The sequence below is a fragment of the Echeneis naucrates genome, chromosome 20, assembly GCF_900963305.1.
Source record: "Echeneis naucrates chromosome 20, fEcheNa1.1, whole genome shotgun sequence".
Lineage (NCBI taxonomy): Eukaryota > Metazoa > Chordata > Actinopteri > Carangiformes > Echeneidae > Echeneis > Echeneis naucrates.
In genome coordinates, this window is record NC_042530.1 from 7,498,174 (window position 1) to 7,523,874 (window position 25,701).

A 25,701-nucleotide genomic window follows, 5' to 3' on the forward strand; every position below is an offset into this window, starting at 1 on the left:
CTGATATCCCATTCTTATTTCAGAGCCTTCTTTCCCTATTAAGGGTGGGTTCAGGTAAAGGTGAAGCAAGCTACCTCCACATGCAGGCTCTTTCCTGCCTGCGGCAGCTTTGTACAGGGCTGAGGAGGAAACTGCGCTTTTATCAAGATCCAGGCTTCTACTCTACAAAACAAGGTAGCATACCATATGAGTTAGGGAGTTGTACAGATCTTTTCATAAGTATTTTTTATCACTATAGTAGTGTGCTTAAACAGGGATTAGTTCTTTTTCTATGCAAGTCTTGTTAGTGTATGTGTTGTACTGTATGCTCCTATAACAATCCCCTGATGAAAATCAGCATTGCAATAAGCCTCTTATTTTTTATTTTACATTTCCAAATGATAAACCTTTAAAGAAATCAGCTTTTTTATATGTATGTATGTGTTTCTGTATACAAATGTGTGTGTGTGTGTGTGTGTGTGTGTGTGTGTGTGTGTGTGTGTGTGTATATATAAATAAATGTACAAACACAAACGCACACACACACACAGTAAAGCTATATCTATCCAATAGTTGTATGTTTCTTCTAATTGAAATAGGGGTAAAAAAATATATAAATTTTAAACTATTGCTCCACTACGGATGAATTTCTCTCAAAAGGAAATTTTAAATTTCACCATATCATCTCTTTGCTTTGTTACACAATTCTGTGCTTTAGATCCAGTGTCCCAGAACTCCTCCTTCTCTTACTCGCAAGAGGTTCGTGGTACCCAGCGTTCACAGGACTCCTCCCCAAGGGAGGAGTCAAGGGAGGAGTGCTCTCCCCGGCCCTCTGTAGTGGGACGCACTGGACAGAGAGCCCGTGGGGATGGCCAAGACGGAGATGCAGCTTCCAACAGGTGTGAGCAAATGAGAAACCCTGGGGGATCAATAAATGACATTATGATAAAGAAAAAAAACTGCATCCTCTGCCCCTAATCATGATGTGTAGAGGCAGAGATTCACTTTGGCTTCTGTCTCATTTCTCAGGGATTAGTGATATTGTGTCGTCAGAACTGTATGCTTCTCATAAGTACAACTTTGTTATGATTCCACATTCTAGTTAATTGTGTTCATCAAATCTTAAGTGGACTGCTATTCCTTTTAAACATTTGTGCACAGTATGATTTTTTTTTTCCAGCTTTGATAGTGACAGAATAGCTTTTGACACAAGGAAATAAAACTGCGTGGGAGAGGGGGGTCTTATTTTTCCTCATAAATATGAATAATACAGGGAGCCCTCTAGCGGCTACTCTGTAGTGTTGAAAAATCACTTTTGATTCCCGTGATGGCATATTCAGTTTCTATGATCCATCCCTATACAGCTCATACGTCATTCCTTGTATTTGAGTGGTCCAAGGACAGATCATGAATTTACAGTTGTCTCCCTCTTTTCTGTGATTCATCCAGTAGCAGCTCGCACAGAGGTGGAGTGGCAGCCCAAGCCCCCAGGCAGACTCCTCAGTCACCTACAGATGTGGCCCATTTGGACCTACCTGAACTAGGAGTAGAAGATGACCTGGAACTGCAGTTACAGCAGCTCACTGTGGCCCAGTTCACTGTCGCCACCATGGAGCATGCTGTACCACTTCTTAAAACAGGTAGGAGTCTCTCTCTCTTTTTTTTTTTTTTTTTAATAACAGAGGTTGGGGAGAAAAGATTTCCTAACCTATAGAAATCGGCGATGACTGTCTATTCCTTTTTTTGTTGGAAATACTGTGAAAATATTCCTTCACCTGTTTCCATACATGACGATGTACTATCAGCTCTTCTCAAAAAAATCCCACCCCTGCTCTGTTATCTATCTTTCACTCATTTCTCAGAGGGTTCGCATGTGTTCCATTGTGTTCTGGAGCTGCTTTGCAATGCCGTCCTCCTGCTTGGGGACAGTGTTTGTGAGCTGGTCTGGGACGATCGCAGCCTGGTGGGGATGGAGCTGGCAAGTCAAAACACCGCTCATGACAGCCTCTTATGTAGATGAATTGATACACTACACTGAAAAGGGGAAGTGGGTTGGCCACTAGACGATTGGCTACACACGCAGGCGTACCGCACTCAACTGTCAAGGAGAACTGTAGGCATGTGATTGAGCAGAATGAATTTTATAAGGTTATAAAAGCTTTCTGCTGGTTACAAAGAGGATCTCTCCCACACAAACACATACACACACACCTCTCATGGCCTGTACCCATGGGTTTATCTAAGCACAGAATTGTTGGGTTAGTAAATGTCTTCATTTATTATGTGTGTAAAATACATACAATAGAATGTGTTGAACTTGTGTGTGTGTGTGTGTTTTTTTTTTTTTTAACCATGCACAATCATTTGTTATCCTCCCTGACTGTTTAAAGAGTATGTTCCTCTGCAGGGGGACTTATACACTTGTCAAGTCCAGGCCCCTCTGGCCCTCTGCTGTTTAATACATGCCCAGAGCCTTGCAGCCTGAGCACTGTTTTGTCATCTTTATGTGGAGAGCAGCTTTTCTGTGCCAGACCTCTAGGTTTTTCCTATGGGAATGGACCTAACTGTTTATGTCATCCATAGCAATGCACAGGGCATCTACTGCCCCCTGCTGGCATTTATCTCCTATTGTTCAATTTCTGCTCTCACTACAAAGTGGCTGAGAATAGATTGTCCCAATTTATTCATACTGAGATAGGCTGGATCTCTATCTCGTCCCAAAATAACCCTAAAATCTGATTACATTCAATTCATAACCCCTGGAATGAACGTTTTTTTCCTCTTGGCTCTCAGTCAGTAGCTGTGCATTAGTTTGTGTCTGTAAATGTGAACGTGCATGTGATGTGCGTGCTTTGGTGTGTTTGAGTAGCTTGTGTTCTTTTGGCCACAGTTCTATTTGTGTGTGTGTGTGTATTTTAGAAGGAGAAGCTGCAAGCTTTCATGGGACTATTAGGGGATATCCTGAGCTACCACCAGAGCTATGCAGCAGACATTCCTGCCAGTTCTCAGGTTCACCACAGAATTGCCTACACAGGTACTGCCATATTCACCATCAAACTCCTACAGACTATCCTCCCCCCCGAAAAGGTGAGTATGTGTGGCGGACTAAATCTGTTACTTCAAATTACCTCTGAATCATCAGATATTAATTTTCTTCTCCTTGCACAGGCGAGTGACAATCTCCCAGAAAGCATTGCAACTGCTATTTTCCACCTATGTCTGGACACATCATTGGGAACTCTCCTACCCAGCGTAAAAGAGGCAGCAGTAGCCTATTTGGAGCAGGTGAACCCCGACAGCCATGACCTCTACAGGCAAGTGAACCGTGCTGCCCTCTGGATGGAGTCCACTTGCAACTTTATCAAGGAAGCACAGGCTGAGGTATCTCATGTAGACATGCAACTCTTTTAATTAAGAATAATTTAATTTGTATATGCACTATATATTAAATTCATCTATTTATTTCTTTATCAAGGGAGAAAAGAATTGGTTGGAGTTATTAGAACTGGCAGACCAAGCCATACATGGCCTTCCCTTTCACCATCACTTACCCATCATCAACGAATGTGTTTGCATCTGCTCTTACCTGTAAGATACTATAACTTTCTTAGTTTCTTGCTATGTAAGGTCAGTCACTTTTTGTACTGTGTTTAAATAGCAAATATTTAATGTACAATTCTTTTGTTTTTCCATAATTAGGTGGAAGTTCGATGAGCCGAGTCCGCTCCTCCAAACAGAGAGTCAGAAACTTCTCCTTAAGCTGCTGTCTCATCCCTTACTCCCTGTCAAGACGGAAACCTACACATGCACTCTAAACCTGGTCAAGGTCAGAGCAAGCCATCTTATCTAGGCAGACACTGTTTAAATAAGTGTACAGGGCAATAAATAATATGCCAGAGTAATATTATGGGTCTGTTTGGTGGGGCACCCATATGGAAATAAGTAGAGTGAAGATGGATGAATAACACATCTTTGATAGAACTCAATAAAAATACCACTTGACATTTGGATTGGGTCCTCTTTTTCATTTTACCAAGCACTTTTTAGAGTGCATGGCTACATTTAAAGTGAATTGAAGCTCTTGTATGCATGCACAAGTGAGACGATAGCGACACTTCATGATGTGCTTTGGTGTGATTATATACACCACCAGGACTGCCTTGGCATCCAGAACGTGTCACGACAGAATCCAGGAGCCTGTGGTGGAGTCAACTTCCTCTTGCACTACAGGGTACTCTACGAAATAAGCACTTTTGGACTCCAGGACTCTGCAGAAAAGGTAAGTGTTCTTGGCACTTGTGCTTAAATTAGAACCTATTAAGCTCTTTGGAATGAGGTCATTATGGGGTTTGTTTCTAGTCTGTGTGGGTTTAAAGGAATAAATGCAGGGAAAAGCAGGTACTTATGGGAGTAAAGGTGCTGAGATGATCATGTCTGGATTAAAGGGAATGCTAAGTGTACATTTCTTTGAGGTCATGTTAAAATGTCAAGACACACTGGAGTCATGTAATTTAGATGTTTAAATGCTGGTAATGCTAGTAAGTGCTTGATTTGAAGTGCCTTTGTAAAATCAGCAGCTTCTGTGATCTATAGGTGAATGTTGCTGCCAAGGATATCCTGCTATACCTTCTCAAGGGACGATTGATGATGACAGCCTCAACCTGGGACAGATTCAATGAGGCACTTTACCCGGTCATGCCCATATTACAGGTGTTGTGCTCTTTGTGAAGACTGTGCTGTATTTGTTGTACAAAGCTCATAAAGCAGCATAATATTTGGAACTTATTACATTATATTTATACAGCAAGGGTGAATGGTGTTCATTCTCAACAATGTAAACTGCTATGATCAAAAGTGCAATTTTAGCATTCTTGGCCCACAAAGCCTGCATATTGAGCTGCCAGTGAGAGAAATTTAGTTATTCTCTCATTTACATATTTTGTGTTATATTGTTTCCTTTTTGGGGAGAAAAAAACAAGCTTTTATTAATTGTTCAGTTTCAGGCAACAGAAAGCCTGGAGATTCTTCATGAATATACATGAGATTTTGACTAGGCTGTCAAGTGTGATTTAATTCAAGGAGGCCATTCAGAGATAGGCCCGCCATGTCAACAAGGCACAAAATGAAACCACCCGTAATCAAAGCGATGCATATATTATTTACTGTTGTGCTTCTTAGCTGGAATTCCCCATCGTTAGCCCCATTGTCTGCCAAAGCAGCCTAAGAAGTGTGTTTTGTTTGCGTGTGTGGCAGGGTTACGCAGGCACCGAAGACTCACTGGGAAACTGTGTCCTGCTGATAAGTGACATGTCGGACGTGGCAAGAGACAATATGTTTCCAAGTGCAGCCAAACTAAAAGCAGCACTCCGGCTCCTTTTCACCAAGCAGCCCGTGTGAGTCTGGCCTCTGGGCTTTTCTTTTGTCAATGTGTCTGTGACGCTATGTTGCTTCTGTGTGAAATCATTTGATTAATTTGTTTGAGTATGATGTAGATGTTGGCTTGATAACAGTTGTGATGGACATATTAACGCTGTCTGTTGCTGTCAGGTGACGTGCTCATCAAGTCATCTAAATTCTCTGTGAGGTTTGTGTAAAACAGCTATTCAGTCCCAGTCTATGAATATTAATGGAGGCAGAAATTAACACCAGACACTGGCCAAGAGACAAGCTCTCAAAAATTTTGGCAACAGCTAATGGATTTGTCTGCCCTGCCAGACACTTTTTTGATAATTGTCATTTGGATGCGGTATTAAAACAAAATTAAATATTGCTGACACTTGCGACTGTGTACCAGCACAATGAAGACAAAACTTTGGTTTATCATGTAAAATTGTAGTTGTTGTTGTTGTTGTTGTTTTTTTTTTTTGGCTATGATATTCAATTCCATTTTGAATCCCCAACAGTGTGAGAACTGCTGCAGTGCAACAAATCCTTCCTCACCTAACCAGCACTGATGAAGCTCAAACACCCAGTCTAGGCCTGGACCAATCGCTTATCGCTGCACTGCCAAATTTCTACTGTGTCAGAAACACGTTAGATATCTCATTGGATAACAGCAACAAGTCTGTACTCAAGGTATGAATCTAAAAATAGTTGCATATATTTTTACATGTACAGAAATAAGTGTTTACTTGCTGTGTTTAACAGGTGGAGTCTGTGGAGAAACTGTACAGTATCCTTTCATCAGACACCATTGACATTTCTCTGAGAAGATCAGCTGCAGAACAGTTGTGTGTGGTGCTGCAAAGTAAGTTACCTGTACAAGGTAAAAGAAAGGAGAAACGCTGAGAGATGGATTTTAACCAATAACTGGCTACATTTTGGCTCTTTTCAACTGCGGTATTTTTGGTCCCAGAAGACGTGTGCTGCGTTTTTCAAAGTGGAACCTCATAAGTTCCAACAAATCTATAACTATAATAATGTTACTGGAAAATGTACAAGTATAATGCAGTGGCTAATATTTCATAAGAGAATAATATTGAGCTTGACATTCCATAATGAGATACAGTATCAGTCAAAAGTTTCTCATTCAATTGAATGTAAATGTGTGTCCAACTGACTCATCCATCTGAAATGAATTATCGGCTGCATAAAAGGCAGTTTAAAGTTCTCGATTAACTTTCATGCTCTTGATAAAATGGAAAACAACTTCAAAAGTTTGTGTGATTGTAAGTGAAAACCACAGGCTCTCTTCTCAGCACCATATGTTTTAGACAGGCAGGAAAAGCAAATCATTGTCGATTGTTATCTCTTTGTTACTACTGGTTGAATTTATCTCTTACCTTCCTGCAGACACAACAATGCACCCAATCCTGAAGAGTCTTGGAATAACAGATAAAGTGATTTCCTTAATTATGGGGTGTGTGAACACGAACAAGGTAAATACAAAAAAAATTATCTGGTTATTATTTGGTCAAATTAAGAAGTTGACGTGTCCTGATCAAATTGCTGTTGAAGCCAAATACACCAAACCCTCTGAACTGCTATCATTTCTAACCATTTCCTCTCTCATACGTGCTCATGTGAATACATGTGTGGCCTGGGTTATATGTGAAGATGTGAAGGGAAATCACTGAGGCGTGCATGATGGAAGGATGAAATGGCCTGTATTAATAGTGTCAGACAGGCCCTGGTCAGCAGGGAGTTTTGCCCTCTAGTTACTGCAGTCTGCTGATCATTCCAAGGCTTTGAATCAGAAGCTGCTAACAGGGATAATTGTCCAGCATGTACAGCTACATGGAGGTGGAAGAACAGGGCCACAGAGAATGACTTGTCTCGGCTAACAAGGTTGTGTAAGAGGGATGCCTGCAGGTTGTTTTTGTCACAACCTTCCATTGCCGGCAACCTGCAAAGTCACAAAATTTGGATTTAGCTTATGTGAAGTGACAGTGATGAGATCCTGCACATTTGTATGTCTGAGACAGAGCATGAGGATACGGAAAGGAAATGTGTGCGTTTTTATGTGTTTTCCCTGCAATTAAACACCAAGTGTGTATGTTGCTGTTCTCCCCAGAGCATGGATTGCCTGCTGGAGCCTTGTATATGTATCCTGAGGAAGCTGGTGTATGCTGATCCATCTCTGAGGCACAACCTGGCACAACACAACCTCCTGCTCCTCACGCTGCTCAGGGGTATATTCACCAGACAGCTCATTAAGTAACAGCTACACACAGTGTGTTGTGTAGCTCCAGGGCACATTCTCAAAAAAAGATGACAGGGCATCCATTGATGCATAGCTTTTAACCATGTTTTCACACTGTAGTAGTAAGTGGCAGATCAGTATGATGCAACCGGTTGCTTTCGAGCTCATTCATTTGTAATGTGATCGCTTGTCAGTCCCTAATTTTAAATCAAAGGGTATTACATTCAAATTATAAAATCATCTTTGTGACTATTTTGGAGCTTTATTCAGATTTTGTACAAAAATACAATGGAGTCTAATAGCTGAAAACAATCTTCCATTCAAGTAAATTGGAAAGAGGGCATTTTTAATACACAAAATAGTTTATGTTTTTTCATAATATCATAATGTAAGCAAAACCAGTAGTGTGGTGGCAATCCTATTGATGATTTCAAAAAGTGTAATGAAATTTCAAATATGAAATTTGTGTAAATTTATTCATGAAGTAGGGATATGAAGTTTAGATAGTGGTTATTATTTATATTGTTGGGGTTGTGTCTCCATTTTAGCATCCTTGATTTTGAAGGAGAGCAAAAGCAGTGGAAATGAGATTGCTGTCCTGATGAGTTTACTGCTATTTGATGAAGTTGCTAGCATTGAAATGTGGTGAGTGTTTTTCTCCCCTCTATCAATGAAGCCATCCCTCTAATAACAACGGCTAAGTCCATGTTGCGGCTAGGTCTTACTTTATCCTCTTCTGCCACATTAGGTCAGACAAATCCAGTGCAGATGTGACACTCACGCCCTTCTCCCTACCACTGACAGTCATACGCAGGTAAAGTGGACTAATAAGCATTGAAGGGTGACTTTTTCAGGACTCCCTCACCCTCACCTACAGCCTTACAGTCAATATTTGCAACATTTTAATCTTTCCTTCCAGGTACAACATCCCATTTCAAGCAGCGAGTCATCACGCCGTTAGCCCATACTGCTGCATCCTGCCTTCGTCCTCTGGCCTCCTGACCTTGGCCCCGGCCCGCCAAGCCCTGCAGGTGGCCTGGAACATCGCATGGCATTCTGGGATAGACAACCTGCTTGAGGAGTTGTGTGGCTCCTCTGCCAAGGTTCCTGAGTAAGAGCTGTAATGTTTCTTAAAAACTTTAAATAGTTTACAGACCAAGGCAGATCAACGTTTTTACTTACTACAATCATATTTATATGATGGTGAACTAGTAATCTGTAGCTATTTGTGCTTTTACAATCCATTAATTTCTCTTTATTTATTTATTTATGTTTACATTTTTCTAAGATCTGCATTGGTTTTAAATTTTGTTTGTCTCACGCACGACAGACAACATTTCCATGGAAGGATCTCTTGAACTAAAGAAAGAGCCCTCTGCATACCCCACTAAACATGTTGCACTCTTTTATGAACAATTGTAGAAGAAGTTAGTTTCAGAGGCTTGCAGTCTTGAGGGTTTCATTTGTCTTCATTTATTCCTGATGTGACCTAATTCAAATAGATGAGGAGGTCTCTCACACAGTTTCATCCAGCTTGATTACAGAAAAGACATTTAAAGCACACCACACATGGATCAATTTATTTGAAACAAAATTTTGCACAGTAGTGTCATTGGGAGCAAAGTACATGTTTAATATGGGTTATTCAGAAAATTGAGGCATCTTCCTTGGACTCTTTGTCAAGTACAGCCTTATACACTAGTTTAACCCTTGATGATTTTGCTGTGTCTTTTGAGAAAGCCTAATAAAAGAACAATTGTTTCCTTTTTTGTTTTTAAACATAGTTTTTCCTGAGAAGTGCCTCTTCATTTTAGCTGGCATGATCATTGCTGCCTCTGCTTGTTTCAGTTGCAAGGGATTCTCAGAAATCATCATCTCTCTAAGGATGACTCATAAATGTCTCATCCCTCCAGATTGGTGATCAAATATGTTTGTTAATTCAGTCATTAGTATGCTTCTGAGCTTGCTGCTTATGAAACATACTTCTCAGTACATCAATAGTCTTGTAATCGGATTTTGAATGAATTTCTTTTTAAGCCATTTACATTTTGTTGCCCACAGTTTTCATCCGAACTTGAAGCTGTCAGAAGCACAGATTTTGTCACTAAAGGCAATGCACCTTCATGCTGCACTGCGGGACTGCATCCAGGCCATTGTCACAGCAGCAGGTCACAATTCTGTCACCTCTGCCCTCTCCAAGCTCAGCCTCTACTTGCTGATTGACAGACTTGCCACCCCTCACATCCCCATCCACAGATGTAGAGAAACCCTTCAATCCCTCAGTTGGCATACAGCAATGACCAGGTACACTGTCCACAAATTTAAAGATTCATGTGCAGTAGTTTCACATGCTAATAACCAAGTTCGTAAATATGTCTTGTTAATGTTTATGAATGCAGAAAATAACAGGAGGGAGAGTTTTATGGCTACCATTATTATTACTGCAGCTGTAGAACAACACATTACTTGCTGTGAACCAAATGCTTTCCATGGCTCAGTGAGAACAGTATGTCTTTGTCTTTTGTCTCAATTTGGGGAAAATAAATAAATAAATAAATAATATTAGTCGTGCTCAATGCCTTTTTGCTTTACAGTGGACTGCAATTACAATTAACATTTCTCTGAGGAAATAGGATGCATTATTTAATGTTCTACCCTTTAATGATCTGCATATTTCTGTTCAGTAATCCCCTGATTTCTTTCAGTTTTTTGGTGGTTTTCTTCACTCTGCAAATTTTATTTGTTTTTCTCATCAAGTAATGTTTCGTTTTTATTCTGAATTTAAAATTAAATTTACTCAGAAAATTTGATTAAAATTCAAAATAATAATGAGAAAGACTCCATTAAAGTACATTCATGCTATTTAGATTGTATCCAGCACTTAGTCTGTCAGTCAGTCAAGTTTTTTCCATCTAATAACACGTATTGTCATTGGTATGTATATTTAAAATTTCCTCTGTGCCATGATGCTCAATCAATGTATAAAATAGGGAAAAGACTGGTGGCTAAAACCTTGGCTTCCTTTCCAGGGTATTTTTACTATTATGAGAATCATGTTCCCTTTTTTTGACTTTGTCTTTGCTGTTTCCCCCTCCAGGTTTCTCCAGGTGCGCCCAGCCTGCGTTGAGGACGAGAGGTTGCTGGTGGGCATTGTTGCATTTTTGAATGCCTACTTCAGACAGACGCACACTGAGTCTGCATCTGACCCAGAGGACAAGGACCTATGCTGGATACTGGAGCTGCTTGTCAACCAGGTAGAGATAATTTACACACTCTGGACAAGTCTGAAACAAAAATCTCACTGCAGTGCTACAATATTTAATAACTATTTAAGGTTTTGGTTTTATCATTCTATTTAACTTTTTGACAGTGGTATTACTTTGAATATACACTGCTGCAGCCTACCGTTGGTGGGTGTATATGACTGCACAAGATGTGTTTTTGTGTGCATATCTGTTAGCTAGTAATCCATTTAGACACTTTACTCTCCAACGCAGAGAGCTATATACCTGTAATCAAAGCTTTAATAAATCACACACTGTCAGTTAAACCAAACATATTACGCTCTCATAACAACAGAAAAGCTGTATCACAGTGAACCACCTCAGTCCTGCAGCAGAGATTATTTCCCAAGCTCTTAAAACAAAGTTAGATTCATAGTTTTGCCCGAGGAGAAGAATCACCACACTGTTTTACCAGGGAGAGCGGCTTTTAGGATTTAATCAGTCTCACCTTGGCTTTCTCATTAATGTGTGTGTAAACAATAAGCCCTCCCCTGGCAGCTAAGGCAGACTCAGATTGAATGCCTGGTAGGGGTGAGCAGCTCTGCTCTGCTCCAACTTTCCTGTAATTACTGAGCTGTTTCAGGAACATCTGTCGCTCCCGACACTGGCATTAACTATCTGCTCAGTAAGAAATTCTGCATCTCACTTTTGAAGCAAGGAGAAGAGGTACACCCATCAGCCTCCTCTCCATCTTTCCTCAATGGGTCAATTTGTCCGAACTGAAGGGCAGCAGATCATACGTAGAACTTTTATTTACTATTAAAGTAAACTACTGTTATTACTATTAAACTACTAAAGTTATTAACCGATCTAACAGGTGCATCCTATCTGCGTGTGGTGACACAGAACACAAGAGTGTATAAAAAGAAACCAAAACTCAAAATAGTAAAAAACTAAATAATGTATTTCAAAGGTATCAGTACCCAACATGTAACAATAAGTAAATTAACTTAAAATAAGAAGTAGTTTCACATTAAAATGGACTAAATTAACAATAATGACAGAAAGTGAAAGAACAAATAATTAAAAACTGTCGGTGTCTATTTATCTATCAATTATACAGGAATCAGGGTCCCTCCTAAATTTGCTGCTTGTTGTGGAGACCCAGACTTCATCTCAGGGTCCAGGGGAATCAGAGGAACTGAAGAACCATGTTAACCAGAGACTGCAGAGGGAACTCACCGGCTTTTTTAAGACTTTACTCCTCTGCCTAGCACACACCACCGACAGGTAGGTGGCTCTCACCTAAACACTTGGTGAGCAGTTCAAAAAATCTTTCATCTTGCCTTCTAGTACAAAAAAATATATTATTTTGAAGTCATACAGGAAAATGTGTAAGTTTTATGATGAATTAAATTTTGACTTCATCATAGTACATGAGTGGCTATGAACTTATTTTTCAGTCGCTTATCAATAATCAAGTACTGAATATCTCAGTTGACTGCCACTCAGGGCTACAGAGGCACAACTGACCTGCAAAGACCCATCTTCAACTAGCAATATGCCATAATATTTTCTAAATCAATTCCTTCACTAGAAATAAATGAATTATTTACTGTGCGTCTATTGGAATGTACTCTCAGGTGGTGCTTTTCAGCCTTCCTGTGGTGTTGGAAAATTGATTACAATCCAGAGGAAAGAAATTATTCGGACGAATTCTTCCACTGTAGGGGAATTTTTGCCTTCAGTTAATTTGTGATGGAAATGCTGCTGGCTCACTTATTTACAACATGACAATCAATGTCAGTACACATAAGAAGCCACACATTTGTGACAAAGGCTTGTAATGCCGACTGTCTACATTTTCTTTTTGGGCTCTTGTCACCTTCCTGACTGTCTGGTTTGCTTGAATTTTTTCCCTCTCCCTCTGTCCTTTCTTGTCTGTCCAGGCTATGTCTGGCATTAGCAGGCCCTTTCAAGAGCCAGCTGGCAGTCTGCTTGCTTCGCAGCCTGCGGGTGTCTGACGCCCCACGCTTCTATGGCCTTCCCAGCCTTGAGAGGACACTGCAGGGCATGGTCAGCCTGACTGCCCAACCTGGCTGGAGCTCATACTGCCCTGACCTAGAGCCCATCTCCCTCTGCTCCAAGTATCTCAGCGGGCTATTGGAGGTGTGTGCATGTGTTTATGTATGGCACGTGTTCAAATCTGTGTCTGCACAGTGATTTGCATATGTTCAGGTGTTACATTGGTGTAAGCACGCCTGTCTCATCAGAGATGAGATGGTGTACAAAAATGAATAAAAGAAAAAGCACGGTACTTTCTAAGGAATTAATTAAATTAAGAGAAATGTGGTTATGGGACATGAATCACAGTTAGAAAAAATCTTGTTGATTTGATATGCCATACTGTGAAGATACTGATGAGATTAATCAACCTTGCTTATTCCATCTGTTCACTTGTTCAACAATCCATTAAATAATAGTACAACACACTGTAGACCAACTTGCAGAGCAGTCTGCAACACAGAGGTGTCCAAACTTTTATTTTGCCTGGGAAGGAAGCCCCCTGTGGAATACATTATTGTTTACACAATGTGCTGCTTTCGTTAGATGAAGACTAAAAGTTCATTTCATCAGATATCTAACTTTTTCACCTCAGCTGTCAGACCCACCTCTCACCCAGTATCCCTGGCACTGCAGGACCCTAAAGCTCACCGGGCCTTGGGCTCCTCGCTCTTCATCTGCTCTCCAGTGCAGGCCCAGATTCTGATGACACATCAAAGCGAAATAATTAGTCTCTGTTGTGTTTAACTTTTCTGATGTTGTGAGTTGCATGACAAGTATACAATACTCAGTTCTAAAGAAACAAGTGCTGATTTTTCAGTCAACTGACTTTGTCTTTGTTGTTTAAATGACAGAAACTGGGAGCCACTGTGATAACAACCATTTACTAAATCCAAATAATATGCTGTTCAGCCAGCCATGTTTTTGCAGGATGAAAAATTCTGGATGGGAAACAAGAAAATACATGATTACTCTACGCAGCTCCTTTTTTTTTTTTTTTTTTTTTTTTTTCAGTTTTCCCACTATTAATCTGTGTCCTTTGTGCAGGTGATCTCCTCATTTTATGTTGAATGGGGAGGCAACTCCATGTCTTTCATGGGGAAAGGTGTGACAAAGAATGCTGTCATCTGCTTGCTTCATCTGTCTTATGAGATGTTGGCTGAAAACAAGGAGAAGGCAAGTATTAAGGCTTGCAGTGCTGTGGGGGCATAGATAAGGAACTGATTGTCACCATACCATAAGCCATCTTTTGTCGTATAATTGACTCAGTACTACACAATATTAAAACATTGGATTTCAACCAAAGCCTTTCTCTGCTCCAGGACTTCATTTCCCAGTGGTCTTTGGGAAATGAGGCCGCCACTGAGGAAACTACTGCCACTCATTTGGGTTTGGCCTGGCTCATCCCACTGTGGGTGGACCGAGATCAAGAGGTGCACACAGTGTCTGCTTTCTAATTTTCTTTTGTTTAAAGTACTTTGTGCTTCAACACAAAAATACCCTCACAGTATGGGAAATGAAAGTCTTAAATATTCAACACTTTACTTTCTTCTCTCATAAGATGAAGGTTCTAGATACTTTGCTTTTTGGGACAAAGTGAAGCCCATGAGAATTGTGCAAAAACTCACAGTAAAAAAGAAACACAACATCAAATTCTGTTTCCAAAAATACATGTTCCCACACAAGCCATTCTAACAGGCTCCCTTGATGAGGTAGACTCTGTGTTTGCCACCATCAATTTAAATGCTTGTCTTGTATTATGATACTCGATGTGCCCAAACTCACTGCTATTATTGCTTTAGATAGGTCTCTCGTGACAATAACAGCTTCCACCTTGTCTTGAGGTTATTGTCCTACATCCTTCTCTTTCTGTTTTTTTTTCTGCATCCTCAAACATCCACTGTATTCTATGTCTTCCTTCTCATGTCAGGTGAGGTTTGCCAGTTTGGGTTTGGGTGGAGCTCTGTCCTCAGTGCCCAGCGGCTGCCAGGCTCTGTGTGCTAGCTGTCAGAACATCAGCGGAGGTCTGTGGGGCACATTGCTCAACATCCTCTTGGATCAGCAGGAGAGCAGCATGGTCCGCAGGGAGGTAGGAAGTTGGAGCTGCCTCTGTGCTTTCTTATTGTCTGAACAGCCCATTTTTTAAATTCAGAGTCAAAAATGAGAATGCCACACTGATCATTTTCTTATGAGCAGATAATTGACAAAAGCAAATATTATCCATTGCACATTGTCAAAATTCTGTGCACACTGTCTCTTCAGTTTTCACTGTTTCATACAAGTTAGTCTTATATCACTTTGACTGAAACGATGCTCAGAAAGTGTGGCTGGCCTCTTTTGTACTACCAACCAAAACAGGCAGATGGCAGTGTTGCTGATGTAGTCTCACTTGCTCTAGTGTGTGTGCATCTCCTTATTATTATTATTTTTTTTTTTATATATATATATTTTTTTTTTGTGTGTGTGCCCAGGCTGCATTTATCCTGCAGAATTTGCTGGTGATGCCCATGCCTGCCAACGCAGAGGAGGCCAAGGACTCCCACTGGCAGGTCAGCAACTCTGCCAGCCAGTTAAAAAGCTTGTATAGACCATGAACTGTTTTCTCTCTTTTTCTGTTTCTGTCACCTCCCTCCCATTCCTAACTCCTCTCTCAGTGAGCCCTGGAGGGGACAAACCCAGGGTGTTTCTAGAATTGGAGCTCTACTGGGGAACAGGCCTTCAGCCTTTACATCCAAAATAACAAGTTTAAACACCAAGAACATCTTAATTTTCAATGTCAGAACTCATGAAGGGAGCTGGATGTCAGAGGTGATAAAATCTTCTTATCATCTAAAAGCAAGGCTTGCTGTTTGCGAAATCTGCTCCAGTTCTAAGTGCCAGAAAAATGTTTATCAAGAGAGATATTCATAGCACGAATCAAGCCACAGTGAAAAAGAAAAAAAAAACCTCTTAGATTTGGTGATTGCTATGAAGGGATTTCTTTTTTTTTTTTTTTTTTTTTGTGGGGTGGGGATGGGGGGGTAAGTATGACAAAAAACTAGGACGCAAAATGTCATCAAGTTAATGTTAAATGCCTGTTGTATCACTGCCGCAACTGAACCTACCAAAGGAAATTTCAGTTATATATTCAAAGATATATATAGATTTAGTGACAAAGGTTCAGAGCAGTGGGATTTTATTTTTGAATTAGATCCTGTTTCTTATGTTGCTTTTGCTTTGTTTTGTTACTCTTTGGAACGGAAACATCAATTTCTTCTCATCACATCTTTCCCATGTTAACCATCTCCTCCTCCAGCACCCGTGTGTCCATGACGAGGTGTCTGGCATCTCTTTGGTGGGTCTTCCAGCCCTGCAGGCTCTGCTCTACCACTGTCAGTACTTCCAGCATGTGGCTCTCTCAGCTTCTATATGTTATAGAGGCAGATACACTTTCCACCGACAGCCTTGTGTTGGAGCTAGCAGTGATGCCATTTCTCAGGACAGTGATTCACTGTGTAAGCTCGATTCTTGTATCAGTTGTAAATTCCTATCCTTTTCATGAAATACAGAATGAGAAACAAGCCATTACTTTGACAATATGGGTTTGAAAATTTGCAACCAATAGTTTTACTGAAGTTTCTGCAACTTTTAGTTTTTCAGATGACATCAGAATAATGTTTTTTGTTGTTGTTGTTTTTTTTTTTTTTTTTTTTTTTCATTTTGTATTTGTGTAGATTCTGAGAATTCTCTTTCCTACTGGAGATGCAACCCACCAGCACCCACTACCAACTCCAGCAGACCCTCCAGCTCACTCTCTACATCCAGCACTGTGGTCAGTGATCTCCTTTTACCATCTGATACAGACATCAACAAATAAAAAGCTCAGTGAAGTCAACTGGAACCCCATATCTTAATGTTTTCCATCACAGATAAGAGGTTCAGGGCCGCACACTCCCAAGGCTGTCTCCTCATTGAGAATGTCCGAAGAGGCTCCTGCCAGCAGGCTGATGGCTCAAGGTACTACAGGGGGAGTGTGAAGGTGGATTTGCAGTCACAGTAACACTACATGGTTTAGTTCTTCATGCAATATAAACCAACAGATTTTCCTTTAGAAGCAGCGAGCCTCATTGTGGTTTGTGATCATTATAAACTAAAGCCATTCCCCACTTTTGTGTGTTTATGTTTCCCATTTAGAAGGTAGACTGATGTTCCCTGATATATCAAGTTTCACGTTTCCACCTTTGCAGTTAGAGTATCTCTTGTCACAGGGAGAGACGTGATCCACACAGTGTTCGGACCATTGGGAAGCCTTCTCTATTAGCTGTCTATTGATGTGTTTCATAGGCCAGAGTGACACAGAGACCAGCGGCTCAGTTACCTCCCAAGACTCCCGACAGGGCGAGCCCTCTGCCATTGAACCCGTTGTCATGGTAACTCCCGACCTTCTCACTGCCCACTGTGGCCTCCTGACTAATTTGCTGGACATCCTGTCAGATTATACCCTCACTGCTATCCGACACAACCGGCTCCTCGAAACCCTGGCCAGGTAAAAGGCCACATGCTCAGTGCCCACCAACAAAACATATAAAAGAGAAGAAAATTTAAGTTAATTGTAGTCTTACTCCCCTTTTTCTAGTATCATGCAAACATACAATTCATACATACAATGTCTATTTTGTTCCTCAGTCTGATGGATATCAGGCTCATCGAGAAATGTCTGACTGAACTGAAGGCACCAAACATCCTACCAGGAGAGAGAGAAGATATCAAGAGCCAGGTAAGGAATACTCTGTCCTGAGGTTATTCTGCTTTATTATTATTAGTAGTAGTATTAGTGGTATTATTATTATTGATATAACTTATTAGATTTTTGTGTGGCTGGAATACCGAACAAGCTCACACAACTGATGTTGCAGCTTGGAAGCTTTTTTTAGCCTTCCACGGCAAATCTCCAACCTTTCCTACTCAGTTAATTGTGCTTATGTATTTGATATGTGTTTGGTGTTTCTGTATCAATTTTCATGTGTATGTATTACTTTCTAGTTTGTCACCTTGCTGCAGTTCCTGTCCAGCTTCTTTAAGCTGCTGCAGTCATGTGTCACATCGAACCAGGAGCTGATCCCTGAGCTGGACTTCCTGAAACAGCTGTTGAACACTCTGGTTGCAGTGCTCATGCTGGACATCAAAGGATTAGGTCGGAATCTAGTTGGTAATTATATAGTTTATGGTGATTGTTCAAAAACATTTCACCGTATCCCCTGTACTGTATATGTCCTGTCCTGTATGACCTAATCCGAGTCTTATGCTGTCATTTGTCCCATTCTGTGTGTTGTACATTGTGATCTGTGTGTGACTTTGTGAATGTCTCTTGTCATAAAATTCGTGACTCACTCTTTTCCCTCTTCAGATGCGGCTACCCGGGACACGGTTTGTGCATGCTGGGCAGCCGCGTTTATGCTCCTGGCTACACTGGTGAGGAGGGACATCTCAGCAGTGTACCCATCTGTCTCTGCTGCACTGGGGAGACGCTGGCAGACATTTGCAGGTACACTGACCTTGTTCAGTTTATGTGTGTGGCGTGTGTCTATGTGTTAACGTGGCTCACTAAAAAATTTATAAAATGAAATATTTCTTTCAATGTAATAATTTGTCCCACTGAAATGGAAAATATCATGTATAATTAGACATTATTTTTTAATATAGATTATCTTCTACTTTGGTTAAAATGTTGGTGTTTTGTTCAATTTGAATCACCCTCTGCACTTTAGGAGTCAAGATTATGACACATAATGAAATTGGGCTGCAAAATAATTTCTCTCTCAAGTCATAAAGGCTGATGATTATGATTAGGGTAATTATGGTGAATGCAGCAACTGGATAAATAATTATTCGCATTTTAGGTTTTGTGCAGTTCACTCTGGTTCAAACAAAAGAAATTATATGATAATAAGGCAATTGTTGCGCCATTACCGACTGTATTAACTTCCCTTAACTGATGCCAGGATAAGATCATTCCAGCCTGTCTTTGTATTGCCTCTTCTCCTGCTCATCCCTCTGTGATTAATGGTGCAGCAGGGAAATGTGATGAGTCCAGTAACAGATGAATGCTGAGCCTTTGTCCATGTCTTTATGTCTGTGTGTACATGTATAAAATATCCGGGTATCTGCGTACACATTTAAATTATTGGTGTATTCTCCACCAGTGCAGACTGCCTCAGTCATGGACAAATAATCAGCTGTCAAGGGCTCTCAACAATAAATTTTCCATTTTATCCTATTGTGATTCAGGATGTACTGCCAGGTCATTCATTCCTTTTTTCCCCCCTGTGTGTGTCCCCAGGAACATTATCAGTGTGTGTCACTGAGAAGTTTGCAGACCCCCTTCTCCACACAGTGGCTCTGCAGTTTGTCTGTACAATTTTCACAGAGGAGGCAAAGAGTCGGGGTGTAGAGGCCACAACGTCCAACTTGAAGTGTGAAGCTACTTTGTCTGACATTGTGAAGGGCCCCTCAGCCAGCCAGCTGTGTGAGCTGTTACTGCAGGTAGGCAGAGATGGTGATCCATCCAGACATTGGTATATAGAAGAAACTGATGAAACTGGTTACTTTTCTATGGTCAAATATTTGTGTGTGATCATGGTAACATTACAATGACTTTCATAATATTTGTGCTCCTGGACTGTTAATTGCAGAGTTTTGATAAGAGGGCCTTTCAGGACCCTTTAAAGAAGCTGACAGCCAGAGCTCTGATGACGCTGCTTTCATGCAGTCCCACAGCTCAAAAACATGCAGCCAAAGGTAATTTCTTTTAACTCAGGCAAAAATTTGTCAGTCACAGTTTATTTAACTGTTTTTTCTTTTACTGCTTTAAATTAAAAATGAGTCAACAGCCAATTGTTTATTTCCCCAAAAGTGGTTTCTTCAGGTAAACCAAAATGATTTAGCTCTCTCCTGGGAGCTTCCAATATCACAAATATTTAGTTTAAAAACTGACTATGCTCACCCTAATGAATGTTTACCATCAATCAGAACTATGTTAGGTGATTATGGTGCACATTTTATGGTCAATCTTGAAATGATTTGAAGTTAACCAAATTAAACTGGTATAATTTTATCCGTTTTTGAACCTCTGACTTTGTTGTGTTCCAGCTGGTTTAATTGACAGCTGTGTGGAGCAAATGAAGCAAACTCACTCCCAGCTCCTCCTGGAGTCCGTCCGACCCGGCAAAGTTTCACACCGCAAAAAGGTGAGCTGAGCTGAGACTGGCTGGGGTTTTCCAGTCTCAGCTTTTCTGTGCTGCCAGTGTTTTTTCCATCAGGTAAAATAACAATCTGAATCCAGGATAAATTCATTTTTGGATAAGTATGTTGAACATTGACCTCCTCCTTCTTAAATAGTAAATGTGCAGTAATGGGTATTTTTATCTTGGGGTGATTACAAATATTGATCTTTGTGTTGTGTTTTATATGTTATCAGGACGAGGGCTATTTGAAGGAAGTCAAGCTGTCTGTGGAGATCCTGCGGAGTGCTCTTTACTGCAACGATGAATGCAAAGTCAGCCTCTGTGTTTGCTTTTTAATTCCCCACTACTAATTGTTTTTTAATGGAACCTCAGAGAACCAGTGCTGTGCCTGTAAATGAGATCTGCCTAAATGTGCATGGCCCTGCTAACATCTCAGCAAGTTTAGCTTTTTAAACCCTGTAATGGCATTACTTACGAAGCATATTATCTGGTTTTCATTCTCTAAGTGGATTTTAAGTCACCACTGGTTACCTCCGACTAAATAGCCGGCAAGGCTCCACTACCGTGCTCACCGTGCCTTTATTGTGCTCCCTACATGTTTTTCTTGCTCATTTAAAAAAATACTGTTGTGGCATTTATGTTGATTACTTCCATTTGTGTTTGTGCTTTGTGTACATCATGGTTTCTCAAATACATTTTATGCCTATAAGCAGTTGGACATCTGAAATCATATGTTTGTGGGCATTTTTCTGCATATATTTTGTATGCGTGGGTGTGATTTGTTTACATATGTTTGTATTTCTTTGTGTAGGGAGTGGCTGCTGACGCTTGCCTCACAGTGGCCCTCTATGCTCTTTGGCCTTGGTTGCTACTGGACGACACCACCATGGAGGCAGTGCTGGAGCTTTTGTGTGTCTATACGGCCAACTGCACTACGGGTCTGTATGCGTGTGTCTGTTTGGACTGTCTGTATGTCTTATGTGTTTGTGCAGGCATAGTGCCTGGCCCATGCCTGCCCATTGCCACTGTCTGTGGTTAGCAATCTGACTGAGTCACACACACTGTGCACTAAGAGCCCCATTGTCCTCTCCACTGACCACTGAACAACATTGTGTCTCACTGTATAAGACCAGGCCCTGCCTGCCTGCCAGTCACAATGGGCACAGTGTCAGGATCTTCAGATCAAACTGCAAGGCTGTCTCACTGTATGTATGGCAGCGGCTTTCAGAGAGATGATGTGGGAATGACAGAGCATCTCTGAGTTGCATTAAATGTCAGTATACCATCATGCAAATGTGAGAGCTGAGCATGTAGAAATTAGAACAGAAAAGGATTTATAGGAAAAAAAAAAAAAGCTTTTTGACTGTGGAAAATGTGAGATTCATGGGAAGATAAAGGCAGAGACATTTTACTTTGATAAATGACTTGTGGTCCCTTTGATTTGTCTATGTGTGGATGCATGTGTGACTGATGTAGTTGTGCAATGGAAATCAGTTTGTTTTTTGTTTTTTTTTAATCAGTGAAGGACAGGAAGTGTCATGCGTTATACTAGAATGTGTGGTTGTGGGTGCGTCTGTTGGATCGGCACCGGTTGCTAAGGAGGTGCGTGCGCTCTGAACTAAACTCACTCGCTTTAGACCCCCCATGAGCTCAAGCTGTGAAGTACCAGAAATCAGTGAAGTCGGGCACAGTATTTCCCTAAAGGTTAACTGAACAGCAGGTTGTGTTCAGGCTGCGTGCAGCCAACCTTAGTATTACACCATCCACCCTCAGGCTACCATTTCATCTCCTGAGACTGCTACATTTCTACTGAATGTCTCATCTCCTGTCTGTCTCCTTCATTCAAGGCTTTGTTTGCACTGCTAGCTGTTGTTTTCATCTCCATCACGTATTTTCATAGATATTTTTGTATCAGCTTCAAAACTGGCTCCCACAGACACACGGGGCGGGGGTGGGGGCGCAACATAAACAACATATTTCTACACTTCTATGGAATGATCAGCTCTATATTTTTCATGTTTTTGAAAATGAATCCGTTTTTGGACAGTGGAAACGCCTTTGCCTTCACATCAGTGAAGTAGATTCATTATGAAGCAGGCCTCCCTTGTCAATTTCACGATGCACCAGCTCTCTTGACAGGTATTGAGATAACCTCAGGCAAACATCAGTATGTGCCTGTTGCTGTATGTTACAATTTTATGGGTTTAGCATAACCAACTAACTGTCATGCTCTCCACTAAACAGCATCAATCAGTGTCAGACCTTTTCATTTGCTGTATCTGCATGTGCTCCCTATTGTGACAGCAATTAGTGATGTCAGTTAAACTGGTGGAAATATGTTGAAAAGAGAGATTATTTTTTTTTCCCATTTGTAACACTTATTTGTCTGTCTGTTTGGATTTACATTTCTGCATGACCTTGTAATAGAATAAATTGCAGGCATAGCCTAGGGCTTAATTTTCCTCCCTCCAAGAGTCAGAAGGTTGTCATCATCAGTCAGCGTGCTTTCATGGTGAATGAAGATTAAAAGCCAATTAAAAGATGAAAAACTTTGAGAAGTGTTTTAAAGCTCTTAAGCCTAAATCAGCTGTTGCCTTTAAACTCTCACTGTTTTGAGCAGACTACGAGGGGAGTTCCATTACTCCTCATCGTTTTTGTCATTTGGCTAGACAGCTTTTACATCAAAACAAGCTGTGCATGTGAGCGTGCAGGGATGTTTTGGTATGGCGGTCAGACAACCATGCAGGCCAGTCTGTATTTTTGCAGCCACTGGTGCCTGCTGCCCACCGAGTTGGCGTTAGCATAAACAGAAAGAAGCAACCAGTTCCATCAACAAGAGGAAAAGTTTCATATTTGCATTTGATGCTTCTTGCTGCTATAAGTGTCTAGTAGAGCAAGAGTATGTAGGAGTGGGGTGTAACTGAGTTACTATAATTGAAATACAAGTTTTAATGTTTTAGTTTTCGGGATCAAAATGCAAATACAGAGAGACTAATGCATGCTTGTATCACAAGTAGGCTAGACTACTGTAATGCTCTCTGTTCAGAATGCTGTATGTCCTGTTTTCCCTGATTAGAAGGGAAAGTAGTGGAGAAGCATGCTTGTGGAAGAGCAGCTATCAGAGTGTGTATGTGGCCTCGTTGGCTAAATAACCTTGCACATCGACAGTATTTCAAAATTATTTTGATGATGATGAGTTGTGAAAGTGAGTTTCCTCTCTCCCAGCATGCAGTTCTCTTTGTACCAGTGGTCCTGGAGTCCCTCCCGGAATGAAAGGCACCTCCAGTAGCTCTCTGATGCACGCTGTCATGAAGCTGGCCTCAGGGGTCGCTCCAGACAACAGCCCTGTCCAGAGGCTTGCCTTCTATCTTTTGGCAAACCTTGCCATATCCCGCGACTGTAGAGGCCTCCTGCAAAAGGTGCGACAAGGATTACCTTAGTGGACAAGACATAGTTGCTAAACGAAAGAAACAGTCAAACTGTGATTCATAGTCGAATTGCATCAGTTCCTATTCCTAAATACAAGCAGTCAGATGATCCACTTCAAATGAATTCTACAGTTTTTTTAAATTTAAATTTTTAAACTGGCTGTGAAAACAAGTTTACAAGTCAAACAAAGTGAACTTGTATGACATATAGAATAAACCACTTGTTATAAATAACACAAGCTTCCTCACACAGCTTGTCTGAAATCTCACCTTCAGTGTTAAACTATGTTGGGTGGGGAAATATTGTCTGAACTGGGGGTTATCCCTTCATCATCTGTCGTGACTTCTTCCATTTCAGAATAACTTCCTGCAGGCCTTTCCTTCAGTGCCAATGCCCAAGGCAGGTGGCGCTAAGGCAGCGTCCTTAGGTGGAGGTGGCACCCTGCTGGGCCTGTGGCTGAGGTTGCTGGTTAGTCTTTCATCTGCGGAAGACATTCAGCTGAGTATCCTCAGGGTGACTGGAGCCCTGGAGCTCCTGGCAGATCTGGCACCTCACCGACGCCACGCACTGCTCACACTTCACAACCTCTGCTTCTGCCCTGCCAACAAGCCACCCATCATCGCCAATGGTATGGAAGTAGCAAGTACAAACATAGAATCTCTCTCTCTCTCTCTCTCTCTCTCTCTCTATATATATATATATATATATATATATATAAAACTCTCTGCACTCAGACTGAATGCAAAAAATGGTGAATTTGACTCATTGAACTGGAGCAACGCAGATTAAAACTGACCTGTACTCTGTGTAAAGATGAATGATGCATAGGTAAAAAAGAGGAAGGAAGCTGCAGAGACGGTGAAAACCATGAAATGCAAGCTGTGAGTGGGAGTTAGGGGCCCACGTTTCCTGTACATGTTGAATAAATCACTTTGAGTTGTTTTGTTTAATTTCCACGTGCATATGCTTGTGAGGCTTGTGAGCCAGATATTGAAGTGGTTTGGTTTTCCTATGTTCAATATGCTCATTTATCCATGTCAACAGTTTTCTACAATATAATTACAATCCTGCTTTTGTCTTTCTGATTTAAGGAATGTAGGAGTCTTTTTTTTTCAGCAAATTGATGGTTATATCACACTTGAAAATCTCTGTTTATCTGCTTGTCTCTGTTTCAGACAAAGCCATGAAGGTATTGTTAAGCTGTCTGGAAAGTAAAGAGCTGGAGACTCGCTGTATAGGAGCTTCTGCGCTCTGGGCGTTGCTCCATAACAATCAGAGGGTACGTAAAGACAAACACACACTGACACAAATGTACATGCACCCTTAAGGTTTAGTGACCCTGCATTTATTGGCAGGAGTTGGAGTTTATCGCTGATATTTGTCAAATTAAATCCTGAAGCACCTTTATGAGATCTGCTTCTGTGTGTGCTTTTACAGATTTACAGATTTATTTATGCCATTGTACACACAGATGACTCAAAAATCAGTCAGCTTAGTCACTCAACAGCAGAACTCTTTCTAATTTGCCTTCCTAATTTCCCCTCAAAGGCCAAAGCTACTTTGAAGCATCCTTCTGTGCGACTGAGAATTGAAGAGGCCCTTAATGTCTCTAAGAAAGGTATGGATTTCTTCATTTTGAATGGAATATCAGCATCTGTCTTGAAACTAAATCTAAACTTATATTCATGTTAGCTGTCTTTTTTTTTTCCTCCTGACCTGCAGATGTGGAGACCAAACAAGAGCCAATATGTAGCTACCTGCTGAAGTGCCTTGAGAACCTCTCTCAGCTCTTACATAACTAATATTATTTATATTTTTGTATTATGTTATTCTAAATTTAACTTTAATACATTTTGATAATAAAGCGCTAAATGGCATATTTCAAATACTATCTTGTTTGGTCTGCTTTCAGTCTTACAAGTAGAAACAAAGTTTTATTTTTGAGAAGAGGCCCTCATTCAGCTCAGATCTTTGCCAACTCAGAACATGCAAAAGTTGTTTTTTCATGCTTATGTGAATATGTTTGGGTGTGCAGTGCTATAATATCCTTGCTAGCCTTGACATGTTTACATGCTCAGTGAAGAAGTCCGAATGTTGATGTTCACTTTTACTTTACTAATTATAATAATGAATATAATGA

General features: G+C 40.8%; 1 protein-coding gene across 4 annotated transcripts in view; it reads left to right on the forward strand.

Moving 5' to 3' along the window:
- rttn (rotatin) overlaps window positions 1–25,440 on the forward strand; it is a 29,606-nt gene extending 4,166 nt beyond the window's left edge. For 2 of the 4 annotated variants that reach the window (XM_029529408.1, XM_029529411.1), the window contains exons 7-49: window positions 24–174; window positions 698–878; window positions 1,429–1,619; window positions 1,842–1,957; window positions 2,899–3,066; window positions 3,148–3,360; window positions 3,455–3,567; window positions 3,679–3,805; window positions 4,133–4,258; window positions 4,573–4,689; window positions 5,233–5,372; window positions 5,883–6,054; window positions 6,127–6,226; window positions 6,772–6,857; window positions 7,493–7,610; window positions 8,170–8,266; window positions 8,370–8,435; window positions 8,541–8,732; window positions 9,683–9,925; window positions 10,719–10,875; window positions 11,969–12,135; window positions 12,795–13,014; window positions 13,957–14,085; window positions 14,232–14,342; window positions 14,840–14,998; window positions 15,381–15,458; window positions 16,205–16,403; window positions 16,623–16,720; window positions 16,818–16,905; window positions 17,233–17,434; window positions 17,575–17,665; window positions 17,932–18,097; window positions 18,296–18,433; window positions 19,229–19,431; window positions 19,581–19,686; window positions 20,038–20,135; window positions 20,366–20,443; window positions 20,944–21,070; window positions 23,358–23,551; window positions 23,919–24,189; window positions 24,737–24,840; window positions 25,110–25,179; window positions 25,284–25,440. In XM_029529408.1, the coding sequence (XP_029385268.1) occupies window positions 24–174; window positions 698–878; window positions 1,429–1,619; window positions 1,842–1,957; window positions 2,899–3,066; window positions 3,148–3,360; window positions 3,455–3,567; window positions 3,679–3,805; window positions 4,133–4,258; window positions 4,573–4,689; window positions 5,233–5,372; window positions 5,883–6,054; window positions 6,127–6,226; window positions 6,772–6,857; window positions 7,493–7,610; window positions 8,170–8,266; window positions 8,370–8,435; window positions 8,541–8,732; window positions 9,683–9,925; window positions 10,719–10,875; window positions 11,969–12,135; window positions 12,795–13,014; window positions 13,957–14,085; window positions 14,232–14,342; window positions 14,840–14,998; window positions 15,381–15,458; window positions 16,205–16,403; window positions 16,623–16,720; window positions 16,818–16,905; window positions 17,233–17,434; window positions 17,575–17,665; window positions 17,932–18,097; window positions 18,296–18,433; window positions 19,229–19,431; window positions 19,581–19,686; window positions 20,038–20,135; window positions 20,366–20,443; window positions 20,944–21,070; window positions 23,358–23,551; window positions 23,919–24,189; window positions 24,737–24,840; window positions 25,110–25,179; window positions 25,284–25,363 (6,051 nt within the window). In that variant the 3' untranslated portion in view covers window positions 25,364–25,440. The remainder of the gene's footprint in view (window positions 1–23; window positions 175–697; window positions 879–1,428; window positions 1,620–1,841; window positions 1,958–2,898; window positions 3,067–3,147; window positions 3,361–3,454; window positions 3,568–3,678; window positions 3,806–4,132; window positions 4,259–4,572; window positions 4,690–5,232; window positions 5,373–5,882; window positions 6,055–6,126; window positions 6,227–6,771; window positions 6,858–7,492; window positions 7,611–8,169; window positions 8,267–8,369; window positions 8,436–8,540; window positions 8,733–9,682; window positions 9,926–10,718; window positions 10,876–11,968; window positions 12,136–12,794; window positions 13,015–13,956; window positions 14,086–14,231; window positions 14,343–14,839; window positions 14,999–15,380; window positions 15,459–16,204; window positions 16,404–16,622; window positions 16,721–16,817; window positions 16,906–17,232; window positions 17,435–17,574; window positions 17,666–17,931; window positions 18,098–18,295; window positions 18,434–19,228; window positions 19,432–19,580; window positions 19,687–20,037; window positions 20,136–20,365; window positions 20,444–20,943; window positions 21,071–23,357; window positions 23,552–23,918; window positions 24,190–24,736; window positions 24,841–25,109; window positions 25,180–25,283) is intronic. The other 2 variants (XM_029529410.1, XM_029529409.1) reach the window with 2 other exon arrangements.
- The last annotated feature ends 261 nt before the right edge of the window (window positions 25,441–25,701 follow it).